The 16316-nt window shown below is 44.0% G+C and overlaps 4 protein-coding genes and 1 non-coding gene across 5 annotated transcripts; 2 read left to right on the top strand and 3 right to left on the bottom strand. All coding sequences in view use genetic code 12, as the record gives it.

The window, feature by feature from the left end:
• Nucleotides 1-1778: 1778 nt before the first annotated feature.
• Nucleotides 1779-3278, top strand: CJI96_0003903 (TFIIH/NER complex subunit TFB2; the record flags this gene model as incomplete). The annotated part of the gene is made up of 1 exon (XM_029037137.2): nt 1779-3278. One exon carries the CDS (start codon nt 1779-1781, stop codon nt 3276-3278), a length of 1500 nt encoding a protein of 499 aa, XP_028888193.2.
• Nucleotides 3279-3347: 69 nt separating this feature from the next.
• Nucleotides 3348-5876, bottom strand: RNR3 (Rnr3p; the record flags this gene model as incomplete). Its single annotated transcript, XM_029037136.2, has 1 exon — nt 3348-5876. One exon carries the CDS (start codon nt 5874-5876, stop codon nt 3348-3350), a length of 2529 nt encoding a protein of 842 aa, XP_028888192.2.
• Nucleotides 5877-6689: 813 nt separating this feature from the next.
• On the bottom strand, nt 6690-6761 carry CJI96_0003901. Its single transcript has one exon. It is a non-coding gene; the product is annotated as a tRNA-Cys (tRNA).
• A 983-nt stretch (nt 6762-7744) lies between these two features.
• CJI96_0003900 (DNA-directed RNA polymerase III core subunit RET1) lies at nt 7745-11215 on the top strand (the record flags this gene model as incomplete). Its single annotated transcript, XM_029037135.2, has 1 exon — nt 7745-11215. The coding sequence occupies one exon, from the start codon at nt 7745-7747 to the stop codon at nt 11213-11215; it is 3471 nt and encodes a 1156-aa protein (XP_028888191.2).
• A 113-nt stretch (nt 11216-11328) lies between these two features.
• On the bottom strand, nt 11329-14977 carry CJI96_0003899 (tricalbin; the record flags this gene model as incomplete). Its single annotated transcript, XM_029037134.2, has 2 exons — nt 11329-14880; nt 14951-14977. 2 exons carry the CDS (start codon nt 14975-14977, stop codon nt 11329-11331), a joined length of 3579 nt encoding a protein of 1192 aa, XP_028888190.2.
• Between the last annotated feature and the right edge of the window lie 1339 nt (nt 14978-16316).

Below are 16316 nucleotides of genomic sequence, written 5' to 3'. Positions count from 1 at the left end.
TGGAGTTCCCGCTATCTATGTGCGGTCGGCAACGGCGTTCCGGACCCGTTCCTCTCGCTAAAACTTTGCTCTCTACATCGGGCCGTTGATGGTGGTTGTGAGATAGAGTAAATGGGTTAGTTGCGATAAGTACTTGCACGAAATTGGAAGGAAGCCAGGCTCCCGCTGCTAGGGTGGTGATGCAATCGTCATTCTCGTGCAATGGTTACTCTACCTTTTAAGTTGGATTTTTTTTTGGCCAGCGGGGAGTAGATTTGTTGCTTCCATAGGAGTCCTGGAGTGAGGCGGCGATGGACATGACTTGAGAGATAGCGTAAGGGCTGAGGCATACCAGTGCGTTGGTCTAATATCTCGACTTACAGAGGTCAAGGTTTTATCGAAGGTAGTATTTTGTCTGAGATGATTGTTTTGCAGGGGTTGCAGGGGAAAATCGAGGTTGACATACTCTGACGGGCGGTTGCAAGCTCACGGGCGCATTTACACATCAAACCTTGGAAATTCTTCTGACAGATGATACGAAATGGTACTAAGCTACGGTTTGTAATGATTCTAATGAACAATGTACCATGTGAAGGAGGCTTCTGCGAACAGCTAGTTAGTCGGAGGTATTCCATTCAGCACTACAAAATTAATATCACCACAACAGTCAAAGAAACTTAACTTTATGCTTTCTCGGTGACACCGGTGACACCTTTCACCGCCCAACTCCTCAGTGTCTTCCACAACCTTATTTTGCAGCCAAACTGTCGCAGTCATCACAATAGCCCTGGGCGGGCTGTTTTGCCTGCACCCCGCGAGTCCTCTCACTTGCTGCATTGTCAAGGCCGCAAAGAAGTGTGAGATTCTGGGATCTTCTGCATCCCAGCCGGGGTCCCTCGCAAATTTTGCAGAAATTCCAGAAAAGTGAATGCTTCCAGATAATACCGAAGAAGGGAAGGAAAAAAAAAAAAATGGCAACCTTCAAGTGGCGAAGGATTGAACAAAACTTGCTGTGACGTAAAGTAGTCGCAGCCAATCGTTTTTGAAAACAGCCTTAGATTCACAGCACTCAATTAGTGGTAGTTATAGTCGCGGCATGATCTGAAGTTGGAGAGTTTCACCGTTGACGCCAATACAGGAACCTGGGTGGAGGAGGCTAACTGCATTTGTATTTGAGGTCGCCGACTTGTACCAAAAGTGATGATGACAATTGACTTGATCTTAGGAATTCAATGCTTTCCTAGAGACAAGACTTGACAGTATGTAGATTCAGAGTTTGCTGAGAAGCTACAGGGATTCATCTTTCGGGGAGATTTTCCAGAACCGAATCAACTTCAAGCCATACTTACTGTTGAACATTTGTCGTGTGTCCTGATTCTCTTGATTTCGTCAGCACATAAAAGTATCTGTAAGGACAATCATGTTACTCCAGTATTGGATTTCTTTTATTTTTATTTTTATTTTTTATTTTTATCGCCCTCCTTCACTTCTATCTTGTACCACCTCCACCTCCACCTCTGTAGACCTAGCTCACAGCTTTCGCGCGAGACATCAACTATCGTGAATTACTGCATTACTACAAGCCTGTGGCCTACATCAATTCAGCACCACATCAGGACAAAAACAGACAGTTGTTCCAAAACAGTCAAGTCTTAAAACACCTTTTTGTACCAAGGCTACAGCTTGCACAGTTTTTTTTTGTCCCCTTCAACGAGCCATCAACAGAGTTCACTGATCCTATCGAGGTTCAGTTTTGTTGGTCACACTGAGCACTCCAATTACCCAGATTCTTACCTAGCATGTCATTCAAACTCACAGTGAATAGCCACCTTGAGGGTCTCCCGAAAGTCGTGCAGCTGAAGCTTTACGATGCCCCAGCAACATGCCTCTCCATCTTTCGTCTTCTCCCGCCCCTTGCAAAGTTCTACGTCATCAGCATGCTCTTCAATGAAAAGCCCGTATCAGTGAAGGATTTAGAGAAGTGGACACAGCCTCAGGCGAGGCGCCTTCAGTTCGATGCTCTCAAACGTCTACGAGCCCTTCACATCATTGAAGAGGACTCTAGTGGCACTCACTTACGACTTCACCAAACCTTTCAAAATAACTTCAGAGATTGTCTTACGGGAACTCAGACACCCAACGCATTTGGAATTTTGGATACTGAGCCTCTGGATGATCGTGTTACCGTAAGACTTTTGGATAAGTTTGCTTCTCAGAAATGGGAAACCATTTTGCATTTTATGGTAGGCACGGAGTCTGCAGTGCCATCGAAGTCTGTGCTTTCCTTGTTGAAGCTGGGTGGTCTCATGGAAGGACCAGGAACGTCTCCTAGCAATTTGAAAATCACCAACGCGGGCTTTCAATTTCTTCTTCAAGACGTCAATGCTCAGTTGTGGACGCTTTTACTAGAATACTTGAATCTTACTCAAGATCTTCACATGGATCCAGTGGATGTACTCAACTTCATCTTCATCTTGGGTTCTTTGGAACTAGGGAAGGCTTACCAGGTGGCTTCTCTTAGCGACACACAAGTCTCCATGCTACCTGATTTGCGTGACTACGGCCTTGTTTACCAGCGTTCGGAAAATTCTGCAAGATTCTACCCTACTCGTCTCGCCACAACACTCACATCTGAGTCTACAGGGTTGAAAACGCCTTCCATGGTAATGGACCAGCATTTGCAAAGCACCGAAGGAGACGTCGAGGGATCGCTGCTGGGGCAGATAATCCTCGAAACGAACTTCAGTATCTATGCATACACCAATTCCCCACTCGAGATCGCCATATTGAATCTCTTCGTTACCATGAAGACTCGATTCGCTAATATGGTGATTGGTGTTATTACACGAGAGTCTATTAGAAATGCTCTTTCGAACGGTATAACAGCCAGTCAAATAATCAACTTTCTTGAAGCTCACGCACATCCACAAATGCGTGCCTTAGCGAAGGAAAAGCTTGATAAAAAAATTGAGTTTGACGCGTCCCACAATATCAATACCGCCGGTGGAGCTCCTCAGTCCAAGTCGGGAGATTCTTCAGTCGCACAGCATAAATTAGAAGTTCTTCCTCCGAATGTTGTTGACCAAATCAAGCTTTGGCAACTTGAATTAGACAGAATTCAAACCTTCGATGGGTATTTGTTTAAAGACTTCAAAAATCAGAGTGAATATGATATCTTGTGCAACTATGCTCAAGAAGTTGGTGTGTTAATATGGGCTGAAAAGGCGAAGCTTAGGTTCTTTGTTACACAAGATGGTATGGCTCAAGTAGCAGACTTCGCTGGAAGAAAGCTTCGTTAGTTGAGTCATCTATACATTTGAAATGCTAAGTACATGAATTAGGTGATCTATTTACAGCATTAAATTCGTTCACCCCGAACACCCCTCACAGTTTTCTGCCCCGCTTATGTTGCATGAAACAGGTGTATCGGAGTATATGTCATGGGGGTCAAAAACCCTACCACTATATGTCAGATGATTAGAATTTTGGGTATCACTGTCCACAGGTGGCTCGTCTTTCACAAGTGGCGCTTTATGGGTTCTTTTTGAGGAAGTATCCTCAACATCATCCTGGATTCTCTTCTTGGTGAAAGCTCGTGCTTCAATATACTTCTTCCTAACAATCTTGTCTAAGGCGTGCTCGACTACCTCGCCAGAACCATCCAGTGCTCGTGACGGGTCAACCGTGAACTGTATAGCTCGAGCTGCGGCTTGTGTCCGAAGATAATACATTCCTGTTTTGAGGCCCTTATTCCAGGCGTAGAAGTGGCATGAGGTGAGTTTACCAAACGTGGGAGTTTGCAAAAAGATGTTCATACTTTGCAGCTGGTCGATGTATGGACCTCTATCGGCAGCCATGTCAACGATTACCTTTTGTGGTAGCTCCCAAACTGTTTTGTAGAGTTTCTTGAGCTCAGAAGGAATTTCTTTGATGTTCTGAATCAGTCCATTATCAACCACTATCCTGTCTTTCATGGCAGGTGTCCAGAGGCCTAAATCAATAAGGTCCTCCAACAAATACTTGTTGACAACCTGATACTCTCCCGAACGTACTCGTCTCAGGTATAAATTTGAGGTGACAGGCTCAAAACATTCCGTATAACCCAAGATCTGAGAAGTAGAAGCTGTAGGCATCGGTGCACAAAGAAGAGAGTTTCGCAATCCATGTTTTTGCACTTTTAGTTTGAGCTCATCCCAGTCATTGAAGAATTCTGGCTTGTGATTCCATAAATCGAACTGAAGTATCCCTTCTGCCGCTGGAGACCCAGAAAAAGTTTCATACGGACCATGCTCAATAGCTAGCTCCATCGAGCTCTCCACGGCTGCGTGATATATAGTCTCGAAAATTTGCTTGTTGAGTCTTGCAGCCTCTGGAGAGTCGAAGGGAAGTCTGCATTGAAGAAAGACATCCGCAAGGCCTTGAACGCCAATTGCGATAGGTCTGTGCTTTTTGTTAGAAGTCTCAGATTCCTTCACGGGATACATCGTTGAGTCTATGACCGCGTTCAAGTTCCTCGCCATGACTTTTGTGACTTGGTGTAGCTTATTAAAGTCAAAATCCATGGTATCCGTAGGGTATTCTCTAAGAAAAGCTGGAAGTGCCAACAGGCCCAAATTGCACACAGCGATCTCCTCAGGAGACGAAAACTCGACTATTTCACAGCATAAATTTGAGGATTTGATTGTCCCTAAATTTTTCTGGTTCAGCTTTCGATTGCAAGCATCTTTGTATAGCATGAAAGGCATGCCAGTTTCTGTTTGGGACTTCAAGATCTTGGACCATAAATTCTGCGCATCGACGATTTTCATGGCAAGACCATTTGCCTCATAAGCAAGAAATAGCCTGTCAAATTCCTCCCCATATACGTCTGCAAGCCCGGGTGCTTCATCAGGGGAGAATAACGGCCATTTACCATTTTCTTTCACCCTTCTCATGAATAGGTCAGGCACCCAGAGGGCATAGAACAAATCTCTAGCACGAGCCTCCTCCTTACCATGATTTTTACGAAGATCAAGCACATCTTCGATATCTGCATGCCATGGCTCAATGTACACGGCTATAGCACCAGGACGCTTGTTGCCGCCTTGATCAACGTAGCGAGCCGTATCATTGAAAACACGCAACATGGGAACAAGGCCACTGGAAGTTCCATTTGAGGACTTGATAAGAGCACCACTGGCACGAATATCGTGAACGTGGAGACCAATGCCTCCCAGACCTTTCAGAATGAGCGCTGCTTTGTGTAGCGTTTTGTAAATACCGTCAACTGAGTCTTCCTCCATGGCAACCAAGAAGCACAGCGAGAGGTAATTGTTGACGGTGCCTGCGTTGAATAGCGTAGGAGAAGAATGAATCATATACCTTTGAGACATTAGCTCATACGTTGTTTGAATCTCCTTCAAGACACTGGGTTTTCTAGTTGGAGCATGAATGCCCACTGCAACACGCAAGAAGAGATACTGGGGAGTTTCAGCAAGGACATTTCCCATTCTAATGAAATACGAGTTCTGAAGCGTTCTCATGGAGAAATACGCCAAGTCAAAGTCACGCTCAGAGCATATCAATTCGTTCAAAAAATCCTTGTGTTCTTCCACAAAAGCTGCAATTTCCAAGTCCACCAAGGGATACAATTGCCCTGTTCTCGGGTGAACGTAGGAAGCCAAACGTGCAAAGTTGGCTGCGAAATCGAGCTTCACGAGCAACTGAGTCCTCGAGGCTTCTATACGGCCAGCTAGATTTGCATAGTCTGGGTAGAATACAACACGGGATGCCGCCAGCTCGGCCACAAGCAGAAGCAACTCATCCACAGAAAGCTCATCGGGGAGAGCTCTTTCGATGGCGAAAATGAGGTTATCGATGTCTTCTTCCGGGAGCTTGAGATCCAGTGACAATCTCATTAAGAGCTGCCGCAAACGAGCTGAAGAGAATTCATGGCTCTGGCCCAGAGAATGGACCGAGGGCATTTGCTGGAGGAAGTGGGTGGTTGCAAAAATGTGGTGATGGTATAGGTCTTAGCGTTGCAGCAATTAGGTATTGTGTATGCGCGCCATTACCACTCCGTTTTGGGTCTGAATTAGGGTGGGTGGCTAGTAAGAGAGAGAAAGAGAGAGAGAAAGAAAGACGAAAAGCGACACATTGTAGATTCTCTGAGATTCAAGATGATATAAAATATGAATTAGATTATGATTCCTTCTTTTCTGTTTACTGTTCATGTGCTCGTTTTTTGCATTCTTTAGAACTGACATTTTTCCTAAATCCTCATATAACGACTAATCGCTAGTTACATGGTGGTGATATTCGTTTTAGCTGCATATCACAACAATACAAATGAAGAGTAACTGAAGGCTCTACTATATCATTGCTGGTTATTGCTATCACTTTGTGTAACCTTCTCAATAGAAATAGTGATACATGTAGGACTATCTGATTTATCCTGGTGTCCATGATCACTGGAACTCATACCTTCTAAATGGGTCGAGTTACGAGAGGTGAGAATACATAAAATAAGTTGAAGCGAACTCTTTGAGAAATCGCTTATTGATGTTTTGGTAGTTAGTCAATGCAAAGTTCGCAACCACCAAAGTGTAGTGCGATGAGTAAAAACGATCGCTGCTTTCTTCCTATACGGTAATCGAGAGGAAGCCTGGAACCTCATTTTAAGCCGCAAAAACCCACAAAAAAGAAATAGTTCATCACAGGTAAAAAAACAAAGCTCGTGCTCAGGTTCGAACTAAGGACCAACAGATTTGCAATCTGCTGCGCTACCACTGCGCCACACGAGCGATTGCGAAGATCGAGGCAAAATTATATACTATGTACAGATAGTTAAATTTAGTTTTCTTGAAATCGCTCACACTCTACCTTAGTAAATGTAGCAAACGTTTGTGTTAAACTCAAAATAGCGTGCTATACCCATTGGAGGGATTTTTGGGTCATTTAAGACACTTTTGACTTGACATTTTTCCATCCTCTATTTGCCCATATCGCAGAAGTAAAATACACCTAATGATACTCACACAGGGTCTGGATAGTGGTTGGATTTCTTTTTATAGTAAGAGTCATTTGTAGTTTCATCAGAATCCTGTCTTGAAATAAAATCACTATGGAATTCAGAGTTTTGTAGAGCTCACTTACTGATGTCTTTTGAAATCTGCGTCCGAACTCAGGTGAGTGTCTCTGGTGAGAATTCCAAAGTCACAAAACGAATAGTACTGAGACGAACGAAGTGATGACCATAGCTGACTTCTAGAGAGTCCACGTATCGACAATGAACGATTTCAATGTCATTTGGAGAAAGTGTCACTAGTGTTAACTCAACATACCTGTGTTGAGAGAATTTCCTCAACTTATCTTTTTTTTTTCCTAAATGAACTCCGCATTTCAGTTCAAGTTTGAGGAAACAACCTTGAGTGAGTGTGCTAGGAAATTGAAGCTTCCATCTGTATCTCTTGCGACTCTAACAGTCCACCTAACTTTGTAGTGTTCTCACGTTGAGTACTGCGCATTTTAGTAATGATTGCAAACACTCACTACCACCCACTACAAAATCCCTTCACGAGCTAAAAAAAGCAAAAAAATTTATAATATAGTTTATTCTAATGTAACAAAACTCTATTTTAAAACAGTACTCGATTCATTTCCCATTTTTTTCATTGCTTAGTAGCGTCAATTTTCAACACCTGTACACCACAGAAGCCCATCTCAGATCAAGTAAGCTCTTCTCAATACGCAGAGTATCGCATTTGAATTCTCCAGTGTTACTGCCATGAAGAGAAAATCCGGCAGTGCCATGGAGGTTGACGATTCCTTCCTGCCGCTTTTACAGGATGAGTACAAGGGGAAGAAGCTCCATGAACCGATCAACACTGCAGAGGATAAATGGCACCTTTTACCAGCTTTTTTGAAAGTGAAAGGTTTGGTGAAGCAGCACTTGGACTCGTTCGATTACTTCGTTGATGTGGATTTAAAGAAGATCATTAAAGCAAATGAGCTCGTGTTGTCAGATGTGGACCCGCAATTCTACTTGAAGTACTTGGATATCAGAGTGGGGCACAAACTGACACTGGCTCCTGGAACGAAGGAAGTCATTATGGCTCCTCACGAATGCAGACTCCGTGACTTGACTTACTCAGCTCCCATATACGTGGATGTGGAGTATACACGAGGCCGCAAAATCATTATGCACAGAGATTTGGAGATTGGCAGAATGCCCGTGATGTTACGTTCTAACAAGTGTGTCTTAGACGGCATTAACGAGGATATGATGGCCAAATTTGAAGAGTGTCCTATCGACCCAGGTGGATACTTCATTGTCAATGGTACGGAAAAAGTCATTTTGATTCAGGAACAGCTCTCGAAGAATAGAATCATCGTGGAGGCAGATGAGAAGAAGGGAATAGTCCAGGCGTCAGTGACATCCTCTACTCACGAGAGAAAATCTAAGACGTACGTGATATCGAAAAATGAAAAAATCTACCTCAAACATAACTCGATCGCCGAAGATGTCCCCATCGTCATTGCTTTGAAAGCTGCTGGTATAGTTTCAGATATGGAGGTTTTGCAACTTGTATGCGGCTCCAACCCACAGTATCAAGACTTGTTCGCCATTAATTTCGAGGAAGCTGCCAAGTTGGGTGTATACACACAACAACAAGCTCTCTTATTTATTGGCAGAAGAGTTAAAACCGTGCGTCGTGCTGGTGCTCCAAGGTTATCTCAGCTTCAAGAAGGTATTGAGGCCATAGCAACAACGGTTATTGCTCACTTGACAGTCTCCGATCTCAACTTCCGTGAAAAAGCTCTCTATATCGCCATTATGGCCAGAAGAGTGCTCATGACTATGCATAATCCTGCAATGGTCGATGATAGAGACTATGTTGGTAACAAGCGTCTAGAATTGGCTGGTCAGCTCATGTCATTGCTTTTTGAGGATTTGTTTAAGAAGTTCAACTCTGACTTCAAAGCGAACATCGATAAAATCATGAAAAAACCAAGTCGGACCTCTGAATTTGACGCATTGCTTTCCATCAACATCCACTCCAATAACATCACCATGGGTATGAACCGTGCCATTTCTACAGGAAACTGGTCGCTTAAACGTTTTAAGATGGAAAGAGCTGGTGTTACTCATGTGTTATCCCGTCTATCCTACATATCGGCATTAGGTATGATGACTCGTATTTCGTCGCAATTCGAAAAATCGAGAAAAGTTTCGGGTCCCAGAGCTTTACAGCCATCACAATTCGGTATGTTGTGTACATCCGATACCCCTGAAGGTGAGGCCTGTGGTTTGGTGAAGAATTTGGCCCTCATGACGCATATTACAACGGATGATGAGGAAGGCCCAATAAGGAAACTATGCTTTATATTGGGTTGTGAAGATATCATGAGTATCGATTCAGCAACGTTATACACCGATGGAAACTACGGTATTTTCCTCAACGGTACCTTGATAGGAACCACTCGTTTTCCTGTCAAATTCGTTCGAGACTTCCGTGCTTTGAGACGTACAGGTAAGATATCAGAGTTCGTATCTATCTTCACGAACAGTCATCAAAGCGCTGTTCATATCGCTACTGATGGTGGACGAGTATGTCGACCACTTATCATCATTGACGAGGAAACAAGGCGCCCGAAAGTGAAACCACACCACCTAGAAAAACTATTGCTGGGTAAATGGGTATTTGACGACTTCTTGCGTCATGGCCTTGTGGAGTACTTGGACGTCAATGAGGAGAACGATTGCTTGATTGCGATTTACGAGAAAGACATAACAGAAAATTCACACTTACCTTACACGCATCTCGAGATTGAACCTTTCACAGTTTTGGGTGCGGTGGCTGGATTAATCCCATACCCACATCATAACCAGTCTCCAAGAAACACATACCAGTGCGCTATGGGTAAGCAAGCCATTGGCGCAATTGCATACAATCAGTTCAGAAGAATTGACACCCTTCTATATTTTATGGTCTACCCTCAGCAACCAATGGTGAAGACGAAGACTATTGAGTTAATTGATTACGATAAACTTCCTGCTGGACAAAATGCTACAGTAGCTGTTATGTCGTATTCTGGCTATGATATTGAGGATGCTTTAGTTCTCAACAAGGCCTCCATAGATAGAGGTTTTGGTCGATGTCAGGTTGTCAGAAAGAACACCATCCAGCTCAAGAGATATCCAAATCACACAAAAGATATCGTTGCAGGTATGCGGGTGGACGAGAACGGTAAACCAATCTTCTCTCACGCTGCATTGGGACCTGATGGATTAGGTGAGGTAGGCATGAGAATAGAGAATGGCCAAGTATATGCTAACAAGCAAGTGCCTGTGAATGCAGGTGAATCCGTTCTTGGCGACACCAGTGTTCCTCCAGGAGGCGAATCACACAGAGAAACTCCAGCATACTACAAAGGTCCAGAGCCATCCTATGTGGATCAAGTTATGATGTCTGTATCTGATAATGATCAGGCTCTTATTAAAGTCTTGATGAGACAAACGCGTAGGCCTGAGCTTGGTGATAAATTCTCTTCTAGACACGGTCAAAAGGGTGTGTGTGGTATTATTGTACAACAAGAGGACTTGCCGTTTAACGACGACGGTATTTCACCAGACATCATCATGAACCCACATGGTTTCCCCTCCCGTATGACGGTTGGTAAGATGATGGAATTGGTCTCGGGTAAAGCTGGTGTTTTGAACGGCAGCTTGGAATATGGTACATGCTTTGGAGGCTCGAAACTAGAGGACATGTCGAAGATATTGGTCGACAAGGGATTTAATTACTCGGGTAAAGACATGTTGTATTCCGGTATCACAGGCGAGTGTCTTCAGGCGTACATCTTCTTCGGACCTATTTACTATCAGAAATTGAAACATATGGTTCTCGATAAAATGCATGCTCGTGCAAGGGGCCCCAGAGCGGTGTTGACAAGACAGCCTACTGAGGGTAGATCCAGAGATGGTGGTTTAAGATTGGGTGAGATGGAAAGAGACTGTGTTATTGCATACGGTGCGTCCCAACTTTTGCTAGAACGATTGATGGTCTCCTCTGACGCTTTTGAAGTGGACGTATGCAATAATTGTGGTTTGATGGGCTATAGCTCCTGGTGCAAAACTTGTAAGAGCTCAGAATTTATCATAAGGATGACCATCCCATATGCGGCCAAGTTGTTGTTCCAGGAGCTCTTGTCAATGAATATCGCACCAAGGTTGAAGTTGGGAGACGTCTTCTAAACACAATGTATCATAGTTAAAAAGAAAGACCATTTGCATGGCGAGATCTGCTAGATCCCCAAAGAAATCCTACAAGATAGTAGTCACAATGTAGATTAAACAATTGTAAAAAATCACTCTTCGGAATTCTTACCAAAGTGCAAACCCTTACGGATGCCCTTGCCGACTGTACCGAGACCTTTGCCGACACCTTTGCCAACACCCTTGCCGACACCCTTGCCCAAATGGCCCACCGCACCAACACCGGATCCAAGGGCATCGATGTGACCTCCAGAGTCAGCCTTGCAACGAAGAATGAACTTTGGTTCGAAACTAGCCTTGAAGTAGGCAGTACCAGCATCGTGATCGTCCTCGTCATACAAAGGCACGGTGAACTCAGTCTCTCCCTCAGGATTCATCTCGCAGAGATTGATGTATCCAACACACAAGAGATCGTCTTGCTCTGGACCTACATCCCAATCATACACCACAACCTTGATGACAGAATCGTACTTGTTGATGAGTTCAACCTCAGTTACCTCATTCCAGGTAGGGCTCAAAGTCTTCTTCACCTTCTTACTCTTGAAGAAATGCTCACGATCGGTGTCCAAGTACAATTTCACGTATGGGTCAGACTTACCATTTCTGTCACCAGCAGGGATGTTTTCTGCACTGAGCGTGGTGAGCGTCAAGACACCACAGTTATCACTGGAATCTTGTGGGGGGATCTGGCTGGAGTAGATGACCGGCACCCAAGAGCTTTGCAACTTTATGGTCGCAGAGACGGACCCTGATAAGGTAACAGTAGTGACCTTGTTGAAAGAATCCCTCAATAAATCCAACACTGGAATTTGGACCTCAGATGCTGCTTTCTCGAGTCTGTTCATATCTTTCTTTTTCTGAAGTCTGAATGTGACCTCCGACTTGTCTAACTCCTTCACGACGAAGTCACCAGTAGTAATCAGCTGCACCTTGGTCTGCTTCAATTTAGGAGTGACGAAATCATGAAGACCGTGGTTATCAAAGAAAGCTTGAAGGTACAAACCTTCTTTTGAAGTGGTAATCTCGGAGATCTCGAAGATGAAAACACCGCTTTTATACTCAGCCAACTCATCGAATCCCAACCTCAATTTGCCTGATGTCAATTGTTTTCTCTCTTCAAGCTCTTCTTCGCGAGCTTTGCGCTCCTTCTCCATAAACTCTTCGGCTTCCTTTTCACTCTTGTCCTTCTGGATCCTCTCCTTCTTCTCTTTAATTTCCTTCTCCTTCCTTTCTTCCTCCTCTTCGTCTCTGATATCTTCCATTGTCATGACAGGTAACACTGGGTAGAAAGACAAAGAATACGTGACAGTTCCCTTAGGGCCCTTCTTGTGGATTAACTTGGAAGTTCTCTTTGTTGGATCGACAGTCTCAATATACTTGCCCGTGTTATCTTTTTGAATCAAAGGTTGTAATTTGACATCAAACGAGCCTAAGGTTCTATCAGGTCCACTTCTCTCGACATCCATGACTTCGAGCGTCAATTTTTGATTTGGAGAAGAAATGGTGACATAGTGAATCTCGTTCCATGTTGGGTTTAAAGTAGAATCAAAATAAGATGTCCTCGCTCTCTCGTTACCATTGACCAAGATACGCGTGTAAGGGTCGACTTTACCAACAGTCTCCAAATTGCGCAAATCTTCAGCACTTTGAACGCTAACTCTAAGAACACCAATAGGAGGGGTATAACCAGCGGTACCCTTTGCATCCTCTAGCATCACAGGCTTCCAGAACGAATTGATTTGAATCTCACCTCCATTTGGCAACTGGAACCAAGGATCTCCAACCTGGCCTGCATCGATCAAATCGTTGAGCCTGGTGATAAAAGCATTAACTACCTTGTCCTTCTCGTTCTTGATCAAGACTTTGGCTCTGGTCTTTGCACGGTTGAAGATGATCATCTCCTTTGCACCGTTCCATGTGGGACTGTTGGTCTTCTTTTGCACGGGAGTCTTGATGATTCGCTCACCGCCTATCCACACTTCAGCATAGGTAGTCAAAGGAGTGTCACTGTCTGACTTCATGTGTCTAGCGCCTGCAATTTCAATTCTAGCAATACCAGTGTTGAGCTCTGGTGGAGGGATGACAGCGCCGTCAGCTTGTCTTTGAGCAACCAAAGTTGGCATGTAATACATGGTCAACTGTAACTCGCCGACTTCTTTGTTGTTACGAATGATAGGTGCATTAAGTTCTTGTTTCTCCTTCTCTCTGAACGATTCCAAGTCATACTGAATCGAACCAATCTGGTTGTCATGTCTGTGCTTGTTCTTATCCATCACCGTGATATTCAAAGGTTCGGCGAAGGTGTTCACAAGAACATACACACGTTCATTCCAAACAGGCAGCTTGGTGCTGTCTTTGTGAGAGGTTTTTTCGAGCACTTCTTTGGAGTAGCCAAAAGTAACGTATGGATCGATGGTGTTACCAATACCACCATAATTTCTCAAGCCACGAGCCTTCTTGACATCGATCACCAAGAGACCCACAGCAGAGTTCAAAGGCGCACCAGCCATCAATTGCTGCACGTTCAACTGGAAGGAAAGTGGAGCAAACAAGATTGGGCCCGCGTACTTCTTGATCATCTCGTTAATAAACGGGTATAAGCCAGGAATGGCCAACACCTCCCAGTTAAACGAGGTGTTTCCCAAAAGTCTAGAGTTGAAATCAATTTGAGGAGGCTCCATCAAAGAGGCACTGATGGTCTCAATGTGAGGGAAAGAGGTCATCATCTTCAACCTAACTCTAAGCAAGCACAGGAAGGAGACATCAGAGACAGCCACAGGGATCTCAATGCCAAAAAGCTTGGCCACTGTAACAACCTTCTCGTTGACGTTGCTCTTCTGCTGCTTATTGTTGGAGTCAGTCAACGCATTAGGAGTGAAAGAAACGGCCCAGTCCATCACCACCACATCGTCGGCAGTACCATCCAAAGTTTTGACCTTGACAATTCTAGGAGGTTTTGTACCTGCCGTGAAAGTGTCAAGCCACAAGGCTTTGATGAAAGCTGGCGCAGGGGAAGCAGCCAAAATGGGGTTCACCTGGTCCGTCACGATCTGAGCAACAGAAGGTTCCAAGAAGCGCCAGAACTTCTCTAAAAAGACATTGAGCCAGTCCATGGTCTCGTAGTCGTTCTCAATAGACTTGACAGAAAACTCTCTTTGGGCCAACTCACGCAACATCTCTCTGTACTTCCTTACAGAGGATCTGTAAAGAATACCAAATACGAGCATAATAAAGAACACTGGAGCAAGCGAGAAGCGGAACCATCCAACGATCCACGACAACAATCCAGCCAATATCATGTAAGCTACATTGTGATACCAGTCACCAACAGCAACAGCGGGCAAAAATTGATCAAAAATTGAGCCTTTCGACAACAAGTCAGTTGCCTCATCCTCGGCAGTCAATTTCTCAGTGTGGTCAAATCCACCAACTTCTTTCCACCCACGGTACGCTGGAGGAACCAGCTCACGTGGTGGAGGTTTCTTGTTTGAGTTTTCGTCAATCTCGTAGTCTTCACTAATTGTCCAGTCTACGGTGGATGTGTGAACGGTATCATCCTTTCCTTGCTTGATCTCATCCTGAATATCGTCAAGCTGCTGGTCTTCTAAGGACGCTTGGTCCGGGGGGTTGAGGACCTCGTTGGGCTGTCGTTAGTAATCGTAGTTCAAAAAAAGGATGTGATCTGAATGAGATCTGTCTACGCAATTGACATACATCCGTGACGTGCACTGGAGCCAGCATGGTTAAGGAGGAAGAAATTCACGAAATTGGTCAACGAGAATGTAGATAGTAGTTGCTGGGATCGTGCGCGACACAAAAGAGAAAGCCTTTCGGTATCTCTCCATTGGATGTCAATTGAGTTACAAAAAATCTTACTTGCCGACATATTTGCCTACTTATGTTGATGGTGTTCTTAAAAGCTTTTTTTCTTTGTTCTTTTGTCTACTTTTTTCGACTTTATGTGAGTGGCTATGGTGAGGCTGAGAGCGAAGCTTGCTGGACGCAGGTCCACTTCACTCGCATGCGCCCACAAAAGGGTAATTTTCAGACAACGATAGGTGGAGCAATCAGCTTTTTGAGATCTAGAGTTGTTGAAGTGAGCGCATGCTTGATTAATATTTTTAAAAAAATTGATGTAAACTCAAAATTTAATCAGTGTAGACAGTTTCCAGCGTAATTTCTCGGATGTGCTACACACATCAAGGCGACAATGTCGTGGCTTTATCAGTAATGGTCAAGTGAGCTGCCATCTATGAATGTTTTATAAATAACAAAGTATTGGCAAGATTTGATATGCATGATGAGGATTATGCTGTATTAGTTTTCGTTGCCTTGAGTAGCTGTGTAGATTGAAAGTGTCGTATAGTCGTGTGCAACTATGGGTGACCAAGCGACGACATTTTTGCAACCATACGCGAGCAAAATATAAGAGAGTGTTCAAATACTATTGTTGTAGATTGATCGGGCTCTCTAATACTCTGAAACGCTCAATGCCTGTTCAATATGTATGAGATCTGAGGTCGACCTTGGCACCTCTTGAGCCTCATTGGAATCTTACATTTCTCTGAAAATCTTTCAGAATACAATCCAGACTGAAACACACGTAAAACTAGTGGCCAGGAGAAAATACAAACCTCACTCTTTCGTCATGCCAGTTGAGGCTTTTTGCCGGGAAGGCAAGGGACCACTCTGAAGCCACTGTTAGTCGCTGTGGATCTAAAACTGTGAATGCGCAAAACAATGAAAAGAATATCGTGACGGATTGAACAACACACAGTCAAATAATGAATCTCACGACAATTGGAAAGAAACTAAGTAGGGATTTTTGAGGAGGCATTTGGCTGCGAAAATCGACAACCAAGGTGTCTACTAAATGTACACCAAGGTGGAATAAAGGTCAAAATTCTACTCAAAAGGATTTATACAGTAGGATCTTTTTCAAGGTTCTTTCAAGCTAACCAGGCATTATGAGCGTAATTTGCGTGTTTCCCAACTTCAACCTTGTATATGTGGGCACGTACTTTAGTAGATGTGGGGGTCTCGCGTTCAAAAATAGTAGTGGGTAAGAATCCATCTCGAT

This window comes from Candidozyma auris, chromosome 4, assembly GCF_003013715.1.
Source record: "Candidozyma auris chromosome 4, complete sequence".
NCBI classification, from domain to species: domain Eukaryota; kingdom Fungi; phylum Ascomycota; class Pichiomycetes; order Serinales; family Metschnikowiaceae; genus Candidozyma; species Candidozyma auris.
Note: the sequence above shows the minus strand (reverse complement) of the source record. Positions and strands in the feature narration are given on the sequence as shown.